The sequence below is a fragment of the Falco cherrug genome, chromosome 9 (assembly GCF_023634085.1).
Source record: "Falco cherrug isolate bFalChe1 chromosome 9, bFalChe1.pri, whole genome shotgun sequence".
In the NCBI taxonomy this organism is placed as follows: domain Eukaryota; kingdom Metazoa; phylum Chordata; class Aves; order Falconiformes; family Falconidae; genus Falco; species Falco cherrug.
In genome coordinates, this window is record NC_073705.1 from 8,635,247 (window position 1) to 8,659,797 (window position 24,551).

General features: G+C 54.2%; 2 protein-coding genes across 3 annotated transcripts; one reads left to right on the plus strand and one right to left on the minus strand.

Annotated features, from left to right (window-relative positions):
- Positions 1-908: 908 nt before the first annotated feature.
- On the plus strand, positions 909-11,857 carry CACFD1 (calcium channel flower domain containing 1). Its single transcript, XM_005442036.3, has 5 exons — positions 909-1,303; positions 6,337-6,409; positions 6,822-6,947; positions 7,093-7,200; positions 7,660-11,857. The coding sequence occupies exons 1-5, from the start codon at positions 1,177-1,179 to the stop codon at positions 7,751-7,753; spliced, it is 528 nt and encodes a 175-aa protein (XP_005442093.1). The 5' UTR covers positions 909-1,176; the 3' UTR covers positions 7,754-11,857.
- Positions 11,858-13,282: 1,425 nt separating this feature from the next.
- On the minus strand, positions 13,283-18,634 carry SLC2A6 (solute carrier family 2 member 6). 2 transcript variants are annotated; one of them, XM_055720820.1, is made up of 10 exons: positions 18,538-18,634; positions 18,112-18,279; positions 17,061-17,529; positions 16,342-16,441; positions 15,561-15,772; positions 15,259-15,411; positions 14,818-14,926; positions 14,406-14,579; positions 13,972-14,117; positions 13,283-13,883 (listed from the first exon to the last, which is right to left on the minus strand). In XM_055720820.1, exons 1-10 carry the CDS (start codon positions 18,558-18,560, stop codon positions 13,728-13,730), a joined length of 1,710 nt encoding a protein of 569 aa, XP_055576795.1. In that variant the 5' UTR covers positions 18,561-18,634; the 3' UTR covers positions 13,283-13,727. The 2 variants fall into 2 exon arrangements, with proteins under 2 accessions (XP_055576795.1, XP_055576794.1); XM_055720819.1 differs by lacking the exon at positions 18,538-18,634 and having other exon boundaries at positions 18,186-18,467.
- Positions 18,635-24,551: the final 5,917 nt, after the last annotated feature.

The following is a 24,551-nucleotide window of genomic DNA, read 5'->3' on the forward strand; positions in this document are numbered from 1 at the left end:
CTGCTTTCTTTCAGTCGAATTCTCTGGCATCTTCTTAGAACTGCAAAAATCCTGTTTTCTTCTGTCTTCTTAATAGTTGTTTTTTGCTGGTTAATCTTGGAGGGTTTTGCTTGCCAGCCTCCAGATTTACGTTCCATTCCTGGAAGAGCTAGAAAGTAGATTCTTGCAGCGAGATCCTTGAGGAGCTGGATATATCGGCTATCCCGCTGCAGTGCGTGGGTGATGCAGGCACTGGGCCTTCATTTCCTGTCTAACAGGAGATGTTAATGAAAAGACATCCTTTTCTTAATCCTTTCTTGTAACCTTTTAGCAGATGGGATCTGTCTTCCCACTCTGCTCTGGATCCCAAGTCTCACTGCTATTTGTTGTTCCAGATCAACTCTGCAGAGTCCCTGGTCTGCAAAGATGTGCTGTGGTTACTGTGTGCTCCACGTTAATTTGCAAACAATGCAGCTGTTGTCTTTATAATTTAAGAGAATGAAGGCTGTTTCCCTGTACCATTTGTTTGGATACCAACAGGTTGCCAACTGGGACATCTGTGACTTGCAAAGTCCTACTTCTACTCCCATTTTCTAGGGAGAAAACGGTATTCTGTTCAGTTTAAGGGGAGTGTTTCCCTCTTCTCCTGAGGGCAGGATTTTCTACCACTGCTAAATTCACGTTAACACAAAAAAATTGTGTTTCCCTTTCTTCTGAGCGTGCGCTGGCTGCCTGGATAACAGCATCTAGTCGCCAGCCAGGAGGAGTGGGACCCAGAGCCCCCGTGCACCCCGGGCCCTCGTGTGCAATGCATGCTGCGTGGCTGCTTATGAATATGTACACGATGAGCTCTGCCCACCAGCCTTTTAATGAGAGTGACATCAAAGCCCTGCCTGCTGGAGGAGGGGACCCACAATGCAATACGCAGGCAGACGTGGAGGCAGCTCCCACGGCCGCTGGCATTGCTGCTGCAGGCAGAGACCCTCCATTGTCAGCCCTGGGGGGGGGCTGCCGGGGGCCAGGCCCTGCACGGGGATGCAGGGAGAGGCCCAGCAGCAGCAGGGCTGGGTTTAGGGGCTCGCCGGAGCGGGGCACGGGGGGGAGCGTCACCTGGGGTGGGGGGGAGCATCCTGTGCTGCTGGGGCTCAGGCGGGGAAGCGGGGTGCTGCCTCCTGACCCCCCGGGAGCAGGGGTGCGATGAGCTCTCAGGATGAGCAGTTCCAAGCAGCAGCAGCCCCTGACCCAGCGGCTTCCTCCGCCGAGGATGGCATGACCTGGTGGTACAGGTGGCTCTGCAGGATGGCCGGGGTCATCGGGGGCATGTGTAAGTATCCCCTTCCCTTGCAGCCAAAGGTTCCCCCTCGGCTCCGCTCGTGCATGCGAAAGCGCGCGTCAGGGGTCCCCCTGCCTCTTGTTAGGGTCACGTTTGCGCAGGGGGGGCATGCCACCGAGCACCATTCGGGGTGACGGGTTTGTGGCTGCACTAGGTGCGAGTTTGCTGTGTTTGGGGCTGAAGAGCCGCGGACGTCCCTGGAGCGTGGGGTGGGTTTAGCTGGCACACGAGGGATGCGCTTGGTGTGCGCTAGACCTGCTGGACTTACCTGGGAGAAGGGATGTCACAGGGGGATCTACAAATCCTCGAGTTTCTTCTTGGACACAGCGCTTGCTGGAAGCGATGGGAGCAGCAGCCGAGTCCCAGGCACTGCAGGAGGGCTGTGGGCAGACCAGCTAGGTGATGGTTTTACCGCAGGCATGGGGTGCAGGGTGCTCAGCAGGGGCAGGTTCAGGGCGTGAAGAGGGGCCATGGGATTTGGTTCATCTTATTTGTCTGTTGGGTGTTTGTATGTTCCCGCAACTTCTTTTCTTTCCCCATCCTGAGTGCTGTTTCCCATCGCTCCTGTTGATTGCAGAGGGCCTGCCTGTGGTTTTGGGGTTTTTTTCTGAAGGTGAATAATGGACTTGGTTTGTGTTGTGTGTTTTTTAAGGGCTTTAGTCTTGGACACAGAGAAGAAGGGAGCCGGCATACAGCAAAGTGAATTGGCTGCGCTCTGAATTACCTGCTGCTGGAAAAAAAATTTTCCCAGGGAAAGAGTCTTTGCAACTTTGCCAGAAATCAGCCTGTCCTGTAGTGCTGTTTTGCTACATTCTGTGGAGAGATTAATAGCTCTTAAAAGCAGGAGGGACTGTTATGACCGCTTAGTCTGACCTCCTGCAGTGCACAGGATGGAGAATATTTTCTGCTTCAGGTCCACAACTTCTAGTCAGACAAGAGTGTTTCTCAGCCAGTGCAGTCAGCCCTGATTTATTCCCTTGGCTGTAGCGTTTCGTCTGACCCCCTCTCTCCCTGCCCCTTCCCATGCTTGCCTCAGGATTCGGGACTCGACCGCCCAACCCACGGTGTTTTTTGCAGCCAACCTTGTAGACCGTGGTACTGTCGGGCAGGCTCGTTGCAGCCCTTTTTGGCTAGGCTGGGAAAACATATGCTGCTTTCACTGTTTTATGTCTTAGGTGCTGAAATTCTGGAGGTGTGAAAAGATTGGGCAGGATTGCTCTTATGGGGCAAACCGTAGCGGCCTCGCCATGCTCTGCCTGAGGCCCCCGCGCTTCTGGTCCCGGCAGACGGCCAAGAGACCAGCTGGGACGTGTCTTCAGTGCAGGTCCCAGGTGGGGGTTTAGCATAGCGGCGTGTTTCCCACGGGCTGGGGCTGTAGCCGGAGCCTCGGCACTTCTTACGTGGCTTTGGCCCCTGCAGAGCTCAGGGTGCAGAGCAGGAGAGGACAGCTGGTGGGTGGCATTGGTGGCATCACTCACCTCATGCTAGATCTGCTCATGTGTGGCTTAAAAGTGTGAGTCTTTGAAGACATCCTTTTTTTTCCTCTGCACACGTGTTTCAAAGCAGCTGAATTATATTTGGATTATTTTCCCATTATATTTGGATTCTTTTCTCAACCTTTTGTTCACAGCTCGGAGAACTCGTGGCTTGTTTTTAGAGGAAAAGCTGACAAGTTTTACGTATTCGGGTGTGTCTGGGAGAAGCAGCTTTTGGAAGAAGAGCCAGGCTTTGAACAGGCTTGCTGGTGATTTGGGGAGCCAGGCAGCTTGCTCTCCAGCCCTGACAGTCTCCCTTCAGGAGGTTTATCAGGCAGAGAATGAGGCAGCGTGAGACACAAACTCCTCTTAGGAGTAGGGAGCTGTGGATAGAGGCAACCCTCCAATGCCCTGTGCTAGTGATGCCTTCCTTCAAAATGCGCCTTCTTCATCATCACCTTGTTGAAGGTGGGCCATTTGATAAAGGGGTGACTAAGCAAACAGCAAGGCTGGAGTCTGCTGCTCTTTTCAGAGCTTGTTATGAAAGGGCAGAACTCATATATAAGGATTTTGAGCTACAGGGCTGGGTCATTTTTTAGAGAAGGAAAAAATCCCTCTAGAAAGGAAGAGAAATTTTGTTAGTGGAGGTGAGACCAGCAGACAACGCCTGCCACATGCAAACACCTGCAGCCCACAACTTGCCTAAGCCAGAAAGGTCCAGGGGCTGGAGCAGGAACAAGGCAAACAAAGATCAGGATGCGTTTCTCGCTCTTGCACTGGCTGGCTTGGTGACCTTGGCCAAGTCCCTTCTCTTCCTTGTGTTCCTGTTTGTAACAAGATGAGGAGAGCCTGTGGCTTTTGTAAAATGCTCGAGGAGCAAAAATAGGCTTGTGTTGGGGACAGTGACCAGCTGCTTGAAATGAATAGAGCCTTTGTAGGGGGTGGTGTTCTCCCCCCCCCCCCCCCCCCCCCCCATTTTAGCTCCCAGTTATTTGTGTTCCTTCAGGGATTTGAGGTGGGACAGCAGTTAAACAAATGGCAGAACTGTCTATCTGCCATAGTTTACGTGCCATCCAGCATTATCTGCATTTTAAACCCATTGCGAGGCCTCCGTTTTGCAAAAAGAAGCCCCTGCCTTGGCAGCTCCGTCCTGTTTTGGCTACAGAGGCAGGAGATGATCCCGTCCTGGAGGCACAAGGATGTACCAGGCTGCTGTGGGATGTGCCGCGCTGCAAAGGAGACTGAAGGTCACTGAATCGTTATCTGGGTGGCTGTTGGCAGCCGCCACCGAGTGCAGTGTTCCTGTGATTATAAACCTTTGACTCCTTTCCCGCTGGTTGGTGCTCATGCTGACGTAGGGGCTTGCTCAGCTCAGGCTTGCAGGGTCATTAGTCCATTGGCAAGCGAGGTGGTTGCTTAGTTGAGACTCCTGTAGGGACAGTTAGCGCTCAAGGGCTGTTTTGGGGTGTTTGAGGACAAAACCAAACCAGAACCCTGACAAAACAATGCCTGGTTGGCTGGATTAAAAAAAGTCTAAGGCCAAAAGCCTGCTTGGAAAATAATATTCTGCCTGCCTCGATTTGTGCTGTGGTGGAGATCCATGTTGGAGCTGGACCTCTGCTCCGCCGTGCTGTTCAGCCGGGCAGGGTTCTGCCCCAGCCCTGGCTGTGTTTTGGGGGTAGTCAAGATGCAGCTGGTTTTTGTGGCTCTGCTGATTATAAAGTGCCAGAAAATCATTCAACATTACTTTCAGAAGTGTGCTTTCCTGGGGGAGAGCAAGTGTCACAAGCCTATGGTGCTTCTCCTGAGCTCCTCTTCCATCAACATCCGAGGGTTTCTTGGTCACAGAGAAGAATCAGAAGCCTCCGTGTTGTGCCCTGCTCTCCATGCTGCCTGCTGCTCCCAGCAATCCTGCTTGCCGTTGCTTTTCCAGCTCTCCAGCTGTTTGCATGAGTGACTGTGAGCAGATCATCCCACCCCGGTGCCTCAGTTTATTGGATTATAGCATCATTTAGGTTGGAAAAGACCTTTACAATCATCAAGTCCAACCCTTAACCCAGGACTGCCCAGCCCACTGCTAAGCCATGTCACTGACAGTGGTCCCTTTGCTCTGGGAGGATGAGAAGCGCCCTTGGAGCATGGATGTTAACATGTCCTCTGGCATTCCTCCTCTTGTTCTTGCAGGATTCTCCAAAAGTTTTTTGATTCCTGCGGAATAGTCCTAGGAAGCCTTTAAAAATAAACTTGCTGGGTGGTTTCCTAAAACGCTTTATTGTGGGTTGACCTTAGATGGGTCCTGTCATAGGCCTGCAGTTCTGTTTCCCGGTTCGGTAACTACCGATAATTATTTTTAAGGGAACTTTGAGGATTCAGCAGTAACTGCTTAAAAGAAACCTTGCAAACACGTGCCAGGCTTTTGAAGGTCAGGACTGCTCACAGCAGCTCTGCTCAGGGACCCCCCTAGCAAAACACCAGCAGACATGAAATACCCGAACCCAGGCTGGTTTATTCTCAGAGGTGGACTCTGCTGCTCATCGTTGTGCCACCTATCATCCCCAAGACAGCCTTTAAGGGCTCTATAATTTTAGCTGGGGTTTTTCAGGGGTGGTGGTGGTTACTGCGGACTCAGTGCGTTGCTTACTGCCCTCCCTGCCCGGGCTCAGGTTCCCAGGTGAGCGGTGGCAGGCTGCTGGCATCAGCAGAGGAGAAGAGCTGTATCGAGTGTCAGGAGCGCTCTGCAAGTTTAATGAGGTGGGAAGGAGATGTGTGCAGCCTGCCTTGGATGCTGCTGCCTGGTTCCTCTCCTTGCACTGCAGAGTGCCGGGGGCTATTTTGGGCTCTGCTGTATCTGCTTCCATTCGTATTAGCGGAGACCCAAACTTGGCTCTTTTCTGCCCATCTCTAGCAGAGTTGCACAGAACCAGCTGTGTGGGACAGAGACTGGAATCACCTCTGCTTTATTTATTGTGTGCCAGTGTGTCTTGGTGCTGCAAGTCATGTTTTTCCTGAACTTTCCCTGTGTTGCTCAGAGATGGGTGCCTGCTGGGACCTCTGTCCATCCTGGGACAAAGCAGAAGTTCCTTAGCAAGTAAAACCCAGGGTGCCACATGACGTGCCCATGGAGTTACGTCACTCCATGTAAAAGCAAATGCTCTGTTGTTCTACGTAAAGTGAAATAGTTGTGCAAGTGGCATGCTGAGACACCAAGTACGCAGAGTAAAAAGATAGGCAGCTGGAGGAGCTGGGAAGAAACCCTCTCCCCTGCATCCCGGGCTCCTGTTCAGGCATCGGACCTTTCCACCCACCCTCCTATGCTGGTCTGTAGGGGCTGCTCGGCAGCACCTAGAGGTGCCAGCCAAGGCGAGGGTTCTTCTGGGCAGCCCCTCCTCTGCAAAACTGCCCCAAATACAAGAAAACAAACACGTGCTGGTGTGGGTGCAAGGTCCCATCACAGGGCAGGGCTGGGAGGAGAAGCCAGCTCTGCCTGCCGGGCTCTGGGGGTGCCCTGAGTTGGTCTTTGTGGTCACTGAAAGCCTCTTTGCTTTCTAGCCTGTGCCTTTGCTGGTCTCTGGAACTGTGTCACCATCAACCCCCTGAACATCGCAGCCGGCGTGTGGATGATGTGAGCAGAACTTCTTTTCTTTTCTCTGTGGGGAGGGAGGTTCGGTGAGTTAGACACCGCTGAACAAGGGGCAGAGCTGCCGTGCTCGGGCAGTGGGTGTGCGTGGAGTGTCCGTCAGGCTCCATGAATTGCCAGATCTTGCTGCACTGGGTGAGTTGAGATGCTGGGTTTACTCTATTTATGTTCTTTCTTTACTCCTTTTGATGTAAATACTGAGATACCCTGATGCAAAATAAACCTGGGCACCAGGGTGTGGGAGTTATGAGGAAGAGGGGAGAGTGCAGTGGGGTCCAGCCCTGCCGTTCCCTTCTGCCTGCGTTTGGGCAGGGGGGTGACTGGTCTCTGGGGAGCATTGCTCACCCTCGCTCCGGACCACGCGGGCAGGATTAACTCTGGTTTGCTCTATCTGGAGGCTCAACGCCTTCGTCCTGTTCCTGTGCGAAGCCCCCTTCTGCTGCCAGTTTATCGAGTTTGCAAATGCCGTCTCTGCGAGGGCAGACAAGCTGCGGGCCTGGCAGAAAGCTGCTTTCTACTGCGGGTGAGGATGCTCCTGGGGTGTGTTGTGGTGGCAAAACCATCCTGGGAACCTTGTTGGGATGCACGTGGGCGTGCCATAGTGGATGAGCATCCCTGCATCCCATGGGGCGTGGGGCCCGGCTTTGAGGGCTGCCTCTGTCTTCCAGGATGGCTGTGTTCCCTGTCATGCTCAGCCTGACGTTGACCACGCTCTTTGGAAATGCCATTGCGTTTGCCACCGGGGTGCTTTATGGCCTGTCAGCGCTTGGCAAAAAGTAAGAGAGATCTGTCTGCTTGTGGAGGGGAGGGAAGGGGAAGGTGGACCTCCAGCCCTCACCTCCATCTGCCTCCCTAAGGCTGTGCTTTCCTCTTGTACTAACCGTGCTTTCCAGTGTGAATGCTGCCAAAGAACATCTCCCCGCCATCATCTCAAAGCTCTGGGAGGGAAGGTCCTAGGGTTTGCTGAAGCTCTAAGCTTTTCCTTGGGAACTCAATCTAGGTTGCCCTGTGGGTCCCAGCCCTCTTTCTGCAGCCGCTGGATGGATGGCCCCAGCTCTGGGGGTGGTGAGCAGCCCTGGTGGGGTTGGAGAAGTCCAGAAAGTCTCATTTCACTCCTGGCATCCCTTGGCGCAGAGGAGCCTGGGCCCTGGTTGGGGGACCCCTCTGCCAGGTGCTGTACCCACTGTGGTGGGCACCCGGAGCTCACATCCCCACGTTGTCCCTTCTCTCTGCAGGGGAGATGCCATTTCCTACGCTCGGATCCACCAGCAGCAGAAGCAAATGGATGAAGAGAAGCTCACGGGGGACCTGGAGGGACAGGCTATCTGAAGCCCACAACCTTGGGGTAACCTCTCCTGGACACTGAGATGGTGAAGATATGGAAATCCACCCTGCCCTTCCCTCTGCCCGCTCCCTCCTCTGTTACGCCACGATTTCCCTGGACACTGCAGCAACTGGAAATCTCAGGGGCTGGGGCCGGCTGTGCCCTCTTCTCACACCAGCAGCCAGATCTCAGCGTGTTGCTCCCTCTCTCCTTCTCAACCCTCAACAAAATATCTCCCAGTCCCCCTATTTTTTAATTTAATTTTTTTTTTTGGCTGCAGAGGTGCTGGCTCTTTGAGTGCTGCTTTACCAGCCTGAATAGGTAGCCTTTCTTTGGAGTGATGCCCGATAATGAGCTGAGGATGCAGTGCTCATTTGGGAACTGCTCCCTGGATGGGGTGAGAAGGGACAGAGCTCACGTGCCAGCTCCTTGCTTGTACTGGTCTCATGGGAGTCAGGGAGCTGCTGGCCTCACACCTGAGCAGAACCTGACATTGCACGTAGTAACAGTCTCTGGTGTGGCACTTTCCAGGTGTAATACACTAATCCAGGGTTTAGCAATACATGGTGGTGCTTAAGCTTGGTTCTCTTCCATTGAGTATATTTTAATATGGGTCCAGTTAGGCCAGGCATGGGCAGCATCCCTGCATGGGAAAGGACTTCCAGCAAAAAACCCACATAAAGACGACAACCCCCTCTGCAGAGGAGCTGCCAGAGGTGCTGGGGCAGATCCCGGCACCCACAAAGCACAGCCCTGCATCCTCTGGATACAGCTGCAGGCAGTTACTGCAATTTACTTGAATTATAAGAATTACTTTGTCTTAATAAGGGTACTTTTCTTAAGCTTCACTCTTTTTACTGGGGAAGAAGGGACATAAGGTTTGCTTTACCTCAGCTGAAAAGGGGTACTATTGCTTGAGCCAAGTGGGATTTTTTGCTGGTGTAAGGCTTACTGATGTGCAAGAGCATCCTTCTCTCGTGAGCCTGGGACTCTGCTCTGTTGTCTCTCACTCCCAGCATCTGCTCCTGCTCCTGCGATCCATCCCTCTGAGCAAGGGACCAGCTCTTTGCTTCTGTCTGGTACAGCCTTTGTCTTTGGGCTCATGCTCTTTTTGCATCAGTCCTGAGCTGGTTTTGTATGGGAAGGTGGCATATCCTTCCTTTGCAAACACAGAGAAGTCTGCACCGTTTCAGTGTGGATAGCTGGGATGTCTTGCTGCTTTATTGCAGGCTCCATCAGTGGTTTTCACACCCTGTTTTCTGTTTGCTTTGTACCATGCAGGACAAAACTGCTCACTAAGCCCACATCCCCCTCTTCTCATCATGGTTTCTTCTAGAGTTTTTGATTTATTTGATTTTTACATGATTGCTTTTTGTTGATTAGGAAAAGGGGGAATAATTTATTTCTAGTTATTTAAGTATTTTGATGAGACTCATTTTGTCTGGACATAGGATAAAAGAGTGCTACGTTTCCTGTCCTTCAAGGACTGCCTCGTTTCACTGGCAGGGGTCTCTGAGCCCAGGGAGAGCCCTGGCTGCCGTAACTGGGATGCTGTAAAACCCTACTTCAGCCTTCAGAGCATTTCTCAGACTTTTGAAAAGTGTGTTGTCCTTTGGCCCCTTTGTCTTCTTCTGGGCCACCGGCTTGACAAAGGTTGTTTTCCCCCTTTTCTGGGAGGGAGAAAGGAGGAAAACTGGGCTGTAAGTGCCGGATTGGAGGATGGTACTCACTTGGCAGCCAGGGCAGGTAGCAGCTGTGGTGGAACAGTGGTGGTGGGGACTGCAGCCTGTTCTGGCTCCTCTGCCCTGGCAGCTGAGCTCCCGCATCTGTGGTCCCATGTGAATCCCTGGGCTACCAGGGGGGTTGTGCTGTGCTCTGGGAAATGCGGTGGGAGGCTGACTGCTGTCTGTTAGAGGGTCTGTCTGCCAGCCACTCTGTGGCTTTCTTGTTGAAAACGATCTATCCAGCATGTCCTTCCTCGGGTGCGGTGTGTATTTGCATCAGCTGAATGAGACCAGCAGGTCCCCGCAGTGCCTGGATGGAGCCGCTGCCGACGGGGTGGCTGGGTGCGGGGCAGTGTGTGCATTGCGGCGGGTCCCTGGCGATGGGGGGGCTAAGCTGCCAGCTAACCTGAGCTGTTGTTTCTTCCTTGGAATTGAGGGAGGTGTGAGGATTTACACCGGTCAGGAACGCGCCTTGGGTTTGTTCACACTCACAGGCCCTCGCAGCTGGATGCTGGGGAGCCACTTTGTGCTAAGACCCTTCCCCCCGCCTCTGGACCATGATTGCTCTGACACCAGCTGCTCTGGGACGCAGAATAACCCAGATACAGCTTGTGGCAATAAGAGCTGTGCCATTATAGACCCCGCAGCTCTGGGCCGATCCTCGTTGCTGCATGCAATACGGGGGCCGTTGGCTTTCCTTGTGCACGTGTGCAGGGGCTGCAGCCTGGCCGCGCTGCCTGCAGCAACGGGGTGCAGCAGGAGCAATGCACTGCAGCCCACGGGGTGCTCAGCAGTGGTGGCCGCTCTGCTCTTCCAGTCAGCCGTGTCCCTGTGCAGCACCTTCACTGGCTGGGTCACGTGCAGAGTCCTGCCTAGCAAACAGGATGTCTGCTTTGATTTCAGGGGGGTTTGGGGAGTTAAGTAGTGTTAGTAGAAGAATGTTGCAGGCTGATGCACGTAGCTATGAGCATGTCTTTGGTAGTGACTGCTTGGCTCTGTGAGTAGTTCCACAGTAGCTTTGGTGACGGGAGGCGAAAGGTAAAGCAGTGGCAATAGAGGAGCACTTGCAGGCTGATCTACGCCCGTGGTGATGAACCACAGAACTGGTAGGACCTTCGCTGGCTTCACCTGATTGTCCTAATGCCATGGACCAGCAGCAGTCCCGGGGGCTGTTGCAGGCAGGTGCTGCTCCAGGTCACCTGGGGGGCTCACTGGCACCGACGGGTCCACTCTGCTCCCTTGGCACCAACGGCACAAGTCCCTTGGACGCCAGCTGTGCTGTCATGATGTGTTTTGTGGCAGTTGGGCCTGACCCTGGGGCCAAGGCAAGTGAACAGTCTGCATCAGCTCTGCCACTGTTAGTGGGTTGCAAAGCTCAGCTCTAAGCTCCACGCTTTTGTTGGGGCCTCAGGGACTCTTCTGTAAGGGCTGAGCTGGAGCCTTTGATCACAACCCTTGAAGGCACTGGCTCTGTTCAGTGTCTATGCCTGCCACAACAGGAGGGGTCTCAGATCTGTGCTCCGAGATGCTGACTCCTACAGATGTGTGTCGGCAGTGGGAGCTCTTGGGAATTGTGCCCGTCTGATGCAGCTGAAGCCAAGCCAGGCGCTGCCACCATCGCCGACATGGCTTGGTGACAGCACCCATGGCTTTTCAGAGTTGTAGTAACAGTTAGTGGATGGTCTCACCTCCGTGTGGGCAAGAGACTGTTTTTGTGGAGATAGAAAGGACCTTTAGAGTAGTAGCATCACAGTAGTTAATATGCCCATTCACAGTGCATGGTGGTTATTAATTGTGTTTAGCGGCACCGTCAGGGTGCTTGAAGCTGTGTAAGGATAAATGAAGTTAAAAGCCCTGCTCTAGAGATTTTACAGGCTCAACCCAATCCCTGCTGATGGCATCCAGCCTGGATGGCTAATCCGTGGGGTCTCTATGGAAGAGGTTTTGCTTGCTCCATCTTGGAAAGTCCTCTTGGGAGACGATGGGACAGAAGTTTTGTTACGTGAGAACTCAAGAGAGTGGGTGACGTGTTGACTACAGTGAGTTGTTGACACCAAGTGTGGAAAGACACCTGGGTACTGGCAGCACACGTGAGCTTAGCAATGGACTGTTACACTGTCCACCGCATGAGCTGTGCGCTTCTTACCCACGTGCATTTATACAGCGTGCAACTCTTCCGTGTCCCAGGCAGTCGCGAAGCTGACAGCACTTGTGCATATGAGCTCCACCATCCCCTGGGGCTGCCCGTTGGGTGTGAAGAGAAGAAGAGAAGCTCACATTCTGCTGTGTGCCCAGAACTCGTTGCTCTGGGCAGGAGCTGACTTTGTAACACCAATTGATTCTCTGTGTGTGCAGTGAATAAAAAGACCATTCTACCTCTGGAAAGAGCCACTGTGATTTCTCAGACTCTAAACGTAGCAAAAACCCTCAGACTTTTGATGTTGAAGAAAGGAGGTCACCTAGAAAATACTTCTCCAATGAGGTTCTCACAGGACCTGAGGAGTCCAACCTCGTTGCATATTGGGGCATTTCCTCCTTAGCCCAAGCCCTGGGAAGCTCAATCCATCTTTGTCATTTTTTCCTCAGAAAAAAAGCATCCCCTGTCTTCAGGGAAGGGTTTCACTGACTTGAAGATGTCAAGACCTGGTCCATAGCCATGTGAGAAAGAAAGCGCTCTAGCACAGGGCTGCCAGAGATCCTGATCTTCAGAAGGTCAGTGGAAACCAGAAGCTCTGGAGGCCTCTCGTAATCAGGCCACACTTAGAAACAGGTGTATTTCAGCCAGGGCTGAACATCTTTCTGGAAATGGGTCTCAGCAGCAAAAATGTTAGGTCTGATACTGAATTTTTTCTGTGGTTTTGATTTTGGTCCATTTCTCTTCCTCTGTCTCAAGCTGCTTTAAATTAATGCTCTGGTAAAGCACATCTTCTCTTAGGTGTTTTCTCTCATCTCCTGCTGCAGGGGATGTAAATGGTAGCAAGTGGACCTTGAGCTCTGGGTCACATATGCTATGTTACTCTATGCTTCCTTGTCACAGCAGGCTGAGTATTCCAGGGATGGGAGGACACAAGCAGCTCCGTCAGCCTTTGTGGTGCCAAGTGCACTTCAGGAGGTTGGACAAACGCTTGGGCAAAGCATCTCCCAGCTCAGCCCTTGTCCTGCCCTTTTGGGAGAGTTAGGTTGGACATGATACTCAGCCAGGCCATTTGTTCCTCGCAGCCATAACCACCTCCTGCAGCTGTGTATTACCTAGGGTTAGGCTCTAAAAAAAAAAAAAAAAAAAAAATTTGAAAAGTCCTTATTCTTGCAGGACATGCAGGAAAGGGGTAAGAGCAATGTGCTACTAACTATGCAGTTGAAATCTCAAAGTGGTGGAGGTGGAGGCTCCACACACAACCGTGATGGAGGTGCATCTACCTTCCTCTTTGTGGATGAGTAAAACCCTGTGGTGGGAAGGACCCACCCCAGTACAAAGTATTGTCAGTGCCCACTGTGTCTTTCCCACCGTGAATCACTTGCACTACAGCTGAATGTTTGTTGCTGTTCTTTGTTTTGTCCTGGATTTTCTTTGTGAACTGTATTTGGTCTTGTTCATTAGGCTTCTAGAGTAATGTGTGTTTTTAGAGCAATAAAATGTGGCAGCTTTTTGTACAAAGCATCCGGCTCTGCCTCTTTCACAGTCCCTAAACATGTGAGACTCATCTAGGAAGCTGCAGGCTGCCGCGGTCCCCTGGTCACCATCCTCGTCTGCCTCTCCCATCCCACCTGCCTGCAGCTCCCTCCTCTGCAAATCAAGGCAACATCTTGCAGTTAGAAGCAACACCGTTTTATTCTTGCAACTACACGCTGAACTTTTGCCAAAACGACTACAGCGGTTAACTCTGTTCCAGCCAAACCCTCAGGCTCTGGGGCTGCTTTGGTGGCTGCTGAGCGAAGGACATGTGTGGTCTCTTGTCTGCAGCCACACCTTTCATTTTCCAGGGCATCTTTATCTCCAGCCTGGTGCTGGTTACCTGGTCCCATACCTCAGGTTGACACGTTGCCCGAAGTGTAACAGGTAGTGTTGAATGATGGGAGAAGGTGAAGTTCCAGTTGGCAACTTTTACATCCAAAGCCAGATGATTGTTGCTGCCTGTTCCTTTCCTGTTGCCTTCACAGAAAGCTCCAGCCTCCAGCTCCAGCAGCATGGCAGTTTTTCCTCTGTGACCCTTGAGCACGTGGATGGGTAGCCCGGCACAGCGGCAGATGGAAGCTCCTACCTCATGAACGACCTTCGGCCGGTCCTGAAGAAGGCTTCGATCTGCTCCAGGGACCTGCCTTTGGTTTCTGGAACGCAGCAGCCCGTGAATAAGATGTTCCCAGCAGAGATGACAGCAAAGAAGAGGAAGGGCACCTCGAGGCTGAAGGCTTCCTGGAAGGTAGGGCAGAAAGCAGGTGTGAGCTTGTGCGGGGAGGGTCTGAGGAGGGGCTGCCGGACACCCTCCCGGGGCAGTACCCACCACCACCCGGAGGAAGAACTGGGTCAGGGTGAAGGCTGTCAGCCAGCTCACGACGACGCAGAGGCCCGAGGCCACCCCACGGGCTTTCAGAGGGAGGATCTCCGACATCAACAACCAGGTGATGGGGCCCCAGCCCATGGCATAACCTGCAAGGGAGGACAGGTAAGGTGAGGTTGTTGAGGCTTCAAAGCCCACTGAGGAGTGCAGAAGAGGAGCCTTGTGCAATCCTGCCCTGTTCCCCATCAATCATTACTCCCCCCCATTCATGCTCTGTCAGTCCTCAGAGTGACTTCAGATGCCATCTTTTTTGGTCTTCCAGGGACATCTGCCTGTCTTTCAGCTCCAAGCCCTATCTCCTTGCTCCATATCACCCTGCCTCAGATAAGAAATGTCCCCCCCAAGCTGGTACCCACCCCTGTGCTCTTGGCACCTACCCATTATGAAGAACATGGTTGCCAGGAGGGGGATGAGGGTGATGTAGTTTGTCGGCTCAGGAGGAAGGTTGGCAGAGCTCACCAGGGTCCTGTTGGCAGTGGTGCCATTCTGAGAAGCTGGCATGAAGTGGATGTAGCACCCCATGGTCAGGTTGGAGACCAACATGACAGCAGCTGTGGAGAGATACAACAGGACAGCGGAATTGACGTGTGAGTTATCCCCTCTGTGCCAAGGATGGAGCTCCCAGGAACACCTCTGCTCAGGACCTGAGCCACCGCCAAACTAAAGAGACCTCCCCCGCTCCCTGCCCAAGTCCTGTACAGCTGAAGTTTCCACTCTGGCACATTTGCAGAGCTCCTGGAAATCCTTAAATAAGAGCTTCTCTTGCACAACAGTGAGGGAGAAACATACCTGATACAAAAAGAAGAATCTTCCTCCCAGCTTTATCCATTGACACAGCAGCAATGGCCACTGAGGACAGACGTACCAAGCCAACAAGAGCTGCATCATACTCTGGTTTCTGCAATGGCAAAAGCAGTGGGGAAGCTGATATAGGAGAGCCAGGGAAAGGGCAGGTTCCTAGCACGTGTTGTCTTGGCTCTGGCTGGTGGATTTGTCAAAGCTATCCTCCTGAGGTAAGAGGCCAGCAAAGAAGAGCCTGAAGCTCAGAGGAGAGTGGGGCCAGTCCCACTCCCCATCCTCATGCGGCCGTTTGCAGGGCACGTGCTTGGCAATTGCTGCCAACCAGGCACTTTGAAAAAGGCTTCAGAGTTGGGGTCTGAGGGCTGCAGGGGACTTTGAGCACTGGGCAGTCATCACTGAAGGCAAGGCAGGCTGAACCCCAGGGCTCACCAGGATGACAGATGTTTTCTTGAATATTGACTGCAGGTACACGAGGATGCAGGTGACACCTGAAAGCTGCTGCAGGAACCTCATCCCCGCTGCGATCAGGATGGGCTTGTAAATGAAGGGGTCCTTGATCTCCGCACAGGAAATCCGTGGGCTCTGGAGGGGACAAAGCCAGAAAGCCGAGGTGTTACCACCTCTGGGCACCACCGTGGCACCCAGAAGATGGCTCAGGAGCTGCCCAAAGGAGGCTGGATTTTGCTGTTCTCACATTACACGTCCCCCGTGCTGGTGGTGAGCCTCCTCACCTGCTTCCTCACGCTGTCCTTGATCTGCTCATACTCCCGGGCATAGTCCGTGTCCTTGCCCCGCAGCCAACACAGTGACCTCAGGGCCTCGTCATCCTTCCCCCGAGAGAGCAGGAACCGGGGTGAGTTGGGCATGAAGCAGAGCAGGACGATCATCATGAGCACAGGCACCTCCCCAGTGACGGCCAGCCAGCGCCAGTCCAGGGCCAGCCCTGCCAGAACAGCACGGTTAGGAGCGGCAAGCGTGCAGGGAAGGGTGTCCTGGCCATGCCTCCAGGTGGGCACCCCAATAATTTAATTTAATAAATTTAGCGGGCGAAAAGAGATCTAAAAAAAATAGTGATTTTGCACGTTTTTCTCCTAGCAAAGAAGCATTTTCAGCTGTGTGATATGGTGAAGTTCCAGCCAGCTCCCCCAAATCTTAGAGTATCCAGCCAGATCCTGCAGCAGCCAGGGCACATGCTGGTGTGAGATGCACATGCAGTTCATCACATGCTGCTCTTCAGCCCTGACCAAGCCTCCACAGCACTCGGGTCTGCTGGCACGGTAATGGCCACGGGACTGGGTGGGTTATGGATTCACCCCTCTGAGCTCACATGCAAGTGCAAATTAAATGGGGGTGATCCTGCCCAGACGCCCTTGGCACACCCATGGTGGTGGCTGTGAGCTGGCTGCGAGGGGAAGGGATCCATCAGCTTGCTGAGAAAGTTGTTTAAAATCAAATTCCCTTCCCTGAGGTCTCGCCGAGGGTTTCCTGCCCTCCAACCACCGAGATACTTGCCCAGCGCGTACAAGACGAGGGAGCCCAGCACTGCCATGATCTGAGGACAAGCGCCCAGCATGCCTCTGACACCGGGGTGGGAGATCTCAGAGATGTAGACCTGAAACGGGGACAGCACATGCTTAATGGAGCTGCAGTATACAGCTGTCACCACCAAAACCTGTCCTCTGTCACCTCAAAGTCATCCGTTGCAGCAGGGGAAACCCAAACCGCTGGGAAATTGCCCTCTTAGGGTGGAAATCTGAGTGGTCCCGTGGCATAAGCTGGTGCTGGCAGGCAGAGAGGACAGCCTTGCAGGTACCACCACTTCCCTCCCTCAGCACGGTGGGGGAGAAGTGCTCCAGAGGGATGCTCAGACTCCAATTACTGGAAGGATGTGCCCCAGGGTTACTCAATTCTTGCCTTCCCCTCTGCACGCAGCACGAGGTCGGTGTTTGGTAAATAAGGGAGGAAATAACTGCCGGGAGGAACCAGGCAGGGTTGAAGACCTGCCTTCCCTTTTCTGCAGGCAAGAAAGCCCAGCACCGTGGGGGCAACTCGGGCTGGCCATGCCAGGGCTGCTAACCCAGTGCATCCTCCCCCTCCCCGATGGCCCAGCCGCAGCCCTGGAGCTCTGCCAATGCCTCCAAAAAGCAGCGAGACACCCCAAGCTCTGCTACGGCACCACCCCAGCTCCCACCATGCAAATCCCCGGCCAGCTCTCTCCCACGGCACCTTACCGGGATGGAGGCAGACGTCACGCCGCCGGCATAGCCCGTCAGCACACGGCCCAGCAGCAGCATCCCGATGCCCTGGGCACCGGCCATCAGTGCGTATCCCACGGCGGAGGGCAGCGCTGAGAACATGATGCTCAGCTTGCGGCCCAGGCGGTCATTGAGGAGCATGGCGCTAAGGCCCCCCACTGCCGCTCCCAGTGTGAACACCGACTGCGGGGAGGCACGAGAGGGGCTTCGGTGGGTCTGGGCTCCTCCACACACCCATGGCTCTGCCCCTTGCCCCTGGCGGGGACAGCCCTGCTCCTTACCCCCGAACCAGGATGCTGTGTGCTGGTCCAGCCTCAGCGCAGGGCTGGGGTGAGCCTCCAGAGCAGGGATGACGGGCGAGGGGTAAACCAAGGCAAAGCCAAAATTGAAGTTCCCCAGGACAGCGGCAAATGCAGCCAGGTAGAGCCGCTTGTTGTGGAGGCTCCTGAGGGAGAGACGGAGTGAGAAGGATGTGGTGGGTGCCCTTACTGCAGCTGGCAGAAACTCTAACTCTGTTTGGCAGGTTCCCCCAGCCTTTGCTGAGGCTCTCGTGACACCCATGGAAGGATTCTCTGGGGAATGGCTGGCACAGCCCTAGGCTGGTGGAGGTTCTCCGAGCAGGGGATGGGATCCCGACCCCCCGGCAGCACTGATGCCATCCTCCGCACCAGGCAGCTTTCAGCAGGTTCAAACCGAGAAAAGCAGAAGCTGGAGCCCGGTGGCACCAGGGACCCAGCCGGCAGCTGGCTCGTGCCAGTGGAGCAGGGAGGGGGCTCCTTTCAAAGCCCCTGTGCCTCCCAGCAGGACCTCATGCCCCCACAAGGGTCGGATGCCCACCAGCACGCACACCCGCAGCTCTCCCAGGCAGGCTCATCCAGCACCACACCCCCTGGGCAGGATGAGACCCCATCTCATGGCAACTCAGGAATGACAGCAGTATGAGGCAGCTCTTCCACCAGTTCCCCCCAGTCTGGCACTCTTGGGACTGGGGGCACAGCCCACCCCACAGCCCCAGCCCAGCCCTTACTGCAGGTACTCCTTGTCGAGCCTCTTGCCAGCACTCCTGGAGAAGGTCTGATACGAGGAGCTCGTCTTCCTCACCAGGGGTTCTCGCGCACTCGACTCCATGGCAGTGCCGTGGCCGGTGCCCGTGGTGGTGTGGGTGGTGCTGTGCTCGGGCTGGATGCTGGGGCTGCTGCCGGGGATGAGGAGGAAGAGGCAGTTGAAAGCAAAAGGGGAGAGGCTGCCTGGTGTTGCCTAATCAGAGAAATCTGTGCCTTGTGGGCTTGCGCCCGGCTGGCCTCGGGGAGGAAACGGAGGGGGCAGAAAACCCGCAGGCACAGAGCCATGGGGAAATGATGCTGCTCTGCAGCCTTCACCCCACGCCTGCCCGGCCCCTGTCCCTCCCAGCCCCCACTGACACCAATGGGTTCATCGCTGCAGTGGCATATACAGGGGCAATCCTTGCAGAGCCATCTCCACCAGCAGAAATGTCCCTTGGCTAAGACCACGTTTCTCCCCTCGAGGAGTCTGCACCAGTTAGACTGGCCAAACCCTGCTTCTTTTTAAAAGGGTAAATTGCATCTGTGCGAGCCGAGCCTCCACACCACAAACAGGGAAGGGTTTTCAACATAGACCTGAGGAAGAGGTCAGCTGAGGAAGAGGAAGGAGAGGAAATGAGATGGAAGTGAGCACAAAGGGGGCCGAGGGAGCAGGTAAGGGGAATGAAGAAGAGTGCTGATGAGGATGGAAAAGGGGAGGGTGACATCTCTGCCACATTAGGTGCAGCTGTTGAGGGCCTTGGGCTGCCCATGGGTGCCTTTGCCCCCTTGCCCTGATCCCCCCAACCCCACAAGGCTCAGCAGGTAGCATTGTGCTGGGACATCCTGCACAGGTCCTGGGGGGCTGCAAGGTCCAAACTCACCCTGTAGGAAAGCGAGGGGACACACCTATTGGCTTTGCACTTGGATTTTATTAGCAAAAGATGTCTTTCCCTAAACTGCTGTAGTGCTCCTCTTGTTTCCATCATTCATTTTAGTTCCTGGGGCTTTTGGGACCACCTGGATGGTTTCTGTACCCCAAGCCCGTGTGGGAGCGCCACGTGGCTGCTATACTTTTCCCTCTGTGCAATCTGGTTCCCCTTCCACAACCATCAAGTGCCGTATTTCACGTCTGATCGATGATGGGGATTTACAGCTGACTCAGGCACTCGGGGATGTGATTTCTGTACAGGAAGAGAGGTCATGAAGTGAGGGGGCGTCAGGGTGGCAAGGCAGCTCATCCAGAAACTTTCCAGTGCTGTGTTGGTCTGAGCAGGGATGTCACAACAGCTTCCAGCTGACCTGGAGCTGGTCCCTGTGCCCTGAGCTTCCCCTCCATCAGCAAATGCCATCGGTCACCTCCCTTGCGTGCACTTCGCTCCACGTATCTGGGCTCGCAGTGCCTGTTTGCTCCCAGTGTGGTGATGCTCTGTGCGAGGTCACAGCCCTATGCGGGGCAGCAGGTGCCAGGATCTGTTGCTGCTGGTTGCATTTTGCAGACCAAGGAAAATCTGCAAATGAGTGGCTTTAGGGAATCTGAAGAGGGAAGATGCTGCAAATTTCACAGCGTGACTTTGCAGCATCCTTCCTCTTCAAATTCCCCAAGGCCACTCATTGAGAACATTATCTTTCATCCCCTCTGATCCTCCCAGGCCTCAGCTTTTGCCCAAAACTGGGCATACTGAGTCTCTGCAATGGCAGGGGGGTGTTGCTGGGGCTGGACTGGGAGAAAAAAAAGCTGCAGGTGCTGAGCATGATGATGCTCACCAGGTAATGGGGCTGTGAGGACTCCTGAGGCCCAGGCTGCTGCAAGGTAAGGGCTTTTCTCTTTTTTTTCCCCTCTCTGATCCTTGTTTTTGCTATGAATATCTCTAGCAAGGAGGAAGCACAGATCAAATCCTTGTTGATTTTGACAGAAAGTTCATCCAAATCAAGTAAGTGGTGGCAAATCTATGCCCTGAGAAAGTGAGACCCCCCTGGGAAAGCTGAGCATAGCCATTAAAATGTTCCACAAGGAAAGCCATCAATTTTCCTTGTGCAAGATTTTGCAAAATTCTGTGCCCTGACATAGCAACCATGAATTGTCAGTATCTAAAGGCATTGCTTTTCGGATCTGGAAGATTGTTGGCTCTTTTACTCCACTGACGTCATTTGGCTTGTTCTATCTTTGCTGATTAGTTATCTCTGGGTCTTTCCATCTTGGAGCTGCTTGGCTGCTGCTTTTTGGGACCGTGGTGGGGCTGAGCGTGCTGCCCTGTGCAGCGTCATGCCAGCCCTGCTCTTGGGCTTCTTGAAGAGGTCGGTGTGTTGGGTGGTGGGTTCCTGCTGGGAGCAATATTGCTTAGAGCAAAGGGGTGAACCCTGCATTGCTGGCCTGCGGCATGCCTGGGGACGAGTGGAGGAAAGGCTTCTGCGCGTTGGTGAGTCTGTCATCTGGGCATCCTTCGGATGTTCACGTGTCTCAGAGACAAGGGCTGGGAGCTACCCATTTGCAAAAACTGAAGTAGGGAGAGGTGATGTATCCTGATGGGGTGTGAGGAATCGGTGGCAGTGCTGGGTGCTGATCTGGCTGTGCGGTCTGGTGGCTTGGACAGGGAGAAGGCAACTCGGAGCAGACTACTGTGAAATGGCCATCTGCATGCGACAACACCTCTGGCTGATTCATCTCCCTCCCTTTGGTTGTTTTGGGAGATAGGTGTGGCTTGTAGTGAGGGACTTCAGAAAGCAGGATCTGCATCTCTTCCCTGCCCAGGGCTTTGTGCTGTCCCCTGTCCCAGGAGCAAGGGTGCTGAGCCCCATGCTCTCTGGCAGCTCCTCAGGGTCAGCTTGTGCTTGGGTGCACCGGCTGGGTGCTGGGTGGCTGGGAGCAGCCTGCTGCAGCCCCTGGGACCCAGCAAAACAAGCCTGGGACCTGATCTGCTGTCGCAGCAGAATGAGCCTGGCCATGCTGGTGTGACCCCAGCACGTGGGCGCACAGCACTGGAGCCCCGAGTGCCGCCTCCTGCCCCAAAAGGGCTATTGCCTGTGTCTGATTTAATTCTCATTCTTCTGGTTACAAAGCAACTACTAACTAAAAAATTGTCAAGCTGATAAATGTGCATGAGCTGGTTTTGCTCTATTTATGTGATAATTTAATTACCAAGTTGGTTTTTTTTCCCCCCTAAATAACCCTGTTTGTGGGAGATTCGGGGAGGGAGAAGGGTGATGCAGCAAAGGCTGGCTGGGTGTTTCTTGGGCTGGGAATGGTGTTGGGCTGGGCTGGGACCCTGTTCCAGGCTGTGGCACCTCCTGGGGACACAGTTGCCGTACGTGCTTGTCACAAACCTCATGGAAGGGTGCAGTATCTGTCCTAAACCTGAGGCCACTTGGGCACGGGACAGAGAGGAGTGCTCAACCCACCCTCCTGCCCCTTATATCTGGGGGGGAATAGTGTATTGGAGAGGGGCCCTGAGCTGGAGCAGTCGGATCTCCCTGAAACGCCAAGGGTTATCCAGTTTCTGTGCAGATTTGTCAACTGCTTCAAACAGGAAATTACTTTGTGTCTTGAAAAACTTCCAAGCACCTGTAACGCCGGGAAGCACTGGGGAGTTGGCGCCCGCGCTGGGCTGGGCTGGGGGAGCCGGGGCTGAGCCCGCCGGCAGGTCCCTCCCTGGCTGTGTGTGGGGGTCCCTCGGTGTGTGTAACGGGTCCCCACGCCTGCTTTTGGTGAGCACCACATCCACGCTCTGCGCTCCATGGTTTCTTTGTGAAAGTGCAGTTTGGGTAAAGGAATAAAGCACCCACCCCCTGTCCCAGCTCCACATGTCCCTGAGGATTCTCCTGACTTGCTGTAGGTCCTACCAAACCACGGAAGGGGCGAGCAAGGTGAAAGAAGACACATCAGCGGTGTCTCTGGTGGGCTGTGCTCGGCCGTGGGCATGGGGAAGGGGGTCCTGCCCCGCTCCCTGCCTCTGCAGCAAGTAACAGGGCTCCAGGCCCTCCAGAGTGAACCGAGGAGGGGGAGCGAGGCGCCCACTTTGGGAAAGCAGCAAACCAGCCCGTGGCCCATTAAAGGGCAATCTGGTTTTGCTGAGAGCTGTTGGCTGCCTCAGCCAGAGTGATGCATTGCTCCGGCTCAATAGGACCTTCCCCCCCACCCCCTCCCCCAACAGCTGTGCAATAGATCATGAACATATGCAAAAACATAAACTGCATCAAAGCCACTTGGCAGCTTAACTAACCAAATTCATAAATTAATTTCTATTCCTCTTGTAAGGGAGAAATCAGTCACTCCTCAAGACTCGTCGTCTCTACCGCTCATCTGGCCACATCCTTTCATAAATCTTCCCCGTAAGTCCGACCTGGTGATTGCTGGGTCAAGATGCAGCGCCACTGGGTGCCTGCGCTGGGCTCGGGGCAGCCCCGCAGCTGGTTTGCCCTGGGCTGGGGCAGGGCTGCTCCTCTCTGTGTCACCCGCATCCTGTGAGGCCCTAGCAGAGCTGGTGCTTGGCAGCTCGGCGCTGCTCTGTGCGTGCACCTGGGGGGGCTTTGGGGAGCACATGGTCCATGCTGGGAGCCGTCGGGGCGGTGCAGAGGTGTGATGGTGAACCATCTCCCTGCAAAACGTGGGCAAACAGCAAGTGCTGGGTTTCCAGAGCAGCGCAGGGGGTGGCTGGTGACTGCAGGGTGCTGGGGGCACATGGAAGGAGCGGGGGGGCCAGCACTGGGCTGGATGCACCCCTGTGTTGTGGTGCTTGTGGAACTGGGGGTGTCTGAGCCCAGGGGGCAGCTACAGCTGCTCCCCCCATGGCTTTCTGAGACCTGGGGCTTTGCAAAATGGTGCCCTGCACCCCCGGCAGGCACCGGTGCCTGGAGCCCAGGTTAGCTTTTCCAACCAGGCAGACAGAAGTCAGCTCTTCCCTGCTGTATCCTTTGCCCCGCTCCCCCCTCACAGAAGAAAATCACCACCTCTTCAGGCTGCCATGTCTTTATTTTGTTGGACTCGGAACTTGCTGAAATGTCTTTCGATGGATGAAGGAACGCAGAGTAGAAGAACAGAGCCTGGCAGGCTGCATGGTGAGTGGAAAATAGTTTTTTGGGACTTTCTGGAGTTTGAAGGCCTGATGATGGATGTGCATGCGAGGGATGGTAATGGCTTTGTAAGTATCAAAACTCTGAGCAAAAGAATAACTCTGCTTAATAGACTGAGAAATGTATGTCGGACAGGATCCGCTCTGCTCCGACACGGGCAAGAGCAGTGGTGTTGAATGATGAAGTGCTGCGGGGCTCCGGAGCAGAGGCTTGTATTGGTTTAATGTATTGGAAAAAACAGTACTAGGTTTGAAAAAATGTTAGATACTTGCTATGAAAGTGTTGGAAAGGCTACATCTTGCCTCAAAAATACGCCTTGAGGAGACCCGTCGTATTTGCAGTGACCTGGGGGCTTGCAGCACCCAAAGCTCTGTCGCTGCCTGTCCCTGTGCCTCCTGGCTCCCCTCTTGCTGCCTTCCTCCTCCTCGTCTTGTGTCCAGACCTACTGACAAAAGTGATGGGTTTATGTGGAAATTCTGTAGGAATAAATACTTGCCTGTCAGCAACGCTAGGTCAGAGCATGATTTCTCATGTGCCATTTGGAAATGACATTTCCAAACAAAATTACAATCTCCCATTGAGGAGTTTTTGTTGTTTTCACGTTGGAAAAGGGTTGAATTTGGGGGCTTTCTTGGTTGCCACACATATGGAAGATTTGTTCACCCCCCCAAGCTTAGAGTGAGGGATTTTGGTGTCCCGTTTCCAACCTGGCTAACACAGAAGCTGGGATGAGCTGGAAGATGTCTGTGTGATCTTCAGCTGGGTGGGGGATTCACCAAAAGCAGGATGGTTTTTCCTGCTTGTGGGGCTTTTTTTCAGGTCACCTGAAATCTTGTGACCCACAACATCCAGTGCATGCAGCTACAAGTACCCACCATTGAGACGGTGGACAAAAAGGGGACATGGAGGCAGGTTGCAGGTTTCCAGCCCTTCCTATGTGATGTGGTGGCTTTGTCACTCGCTGCGTCCATCTTCCGCTGCAGCTTTTGGGTGGCTGCTAGCCCAGGCCTGTGTGTGTGAGCAGTGTCAAGGCAGTGCAGGGCCACACTGTTCTGGAGCCTGAATTTCCCCAGGGCTGTGGTGGCTCCTGAGAGAGGGAGCTGGTCCCCCCTCATCCTCGCAGCCTATAAATCTGTGCCTTGCCTTGCTCGGGTGATGCAGCTGATCTTCATGCAGGCACATCTGTGCAGAGATACTGTGTGAAAGCAGGGGCTGAGCACCCCCAGGGATGCTGTGCTCTCAGATGGGCCAGCCCTGGGAAATGGCTCAGGTTTTCCACAAAATCCAGCGCTGGGAGGATGAGCTGGGATGCTGCTGCAGCTGCTTCCAGCCGGAACAAGTCCTGGGGGCTGTTGGT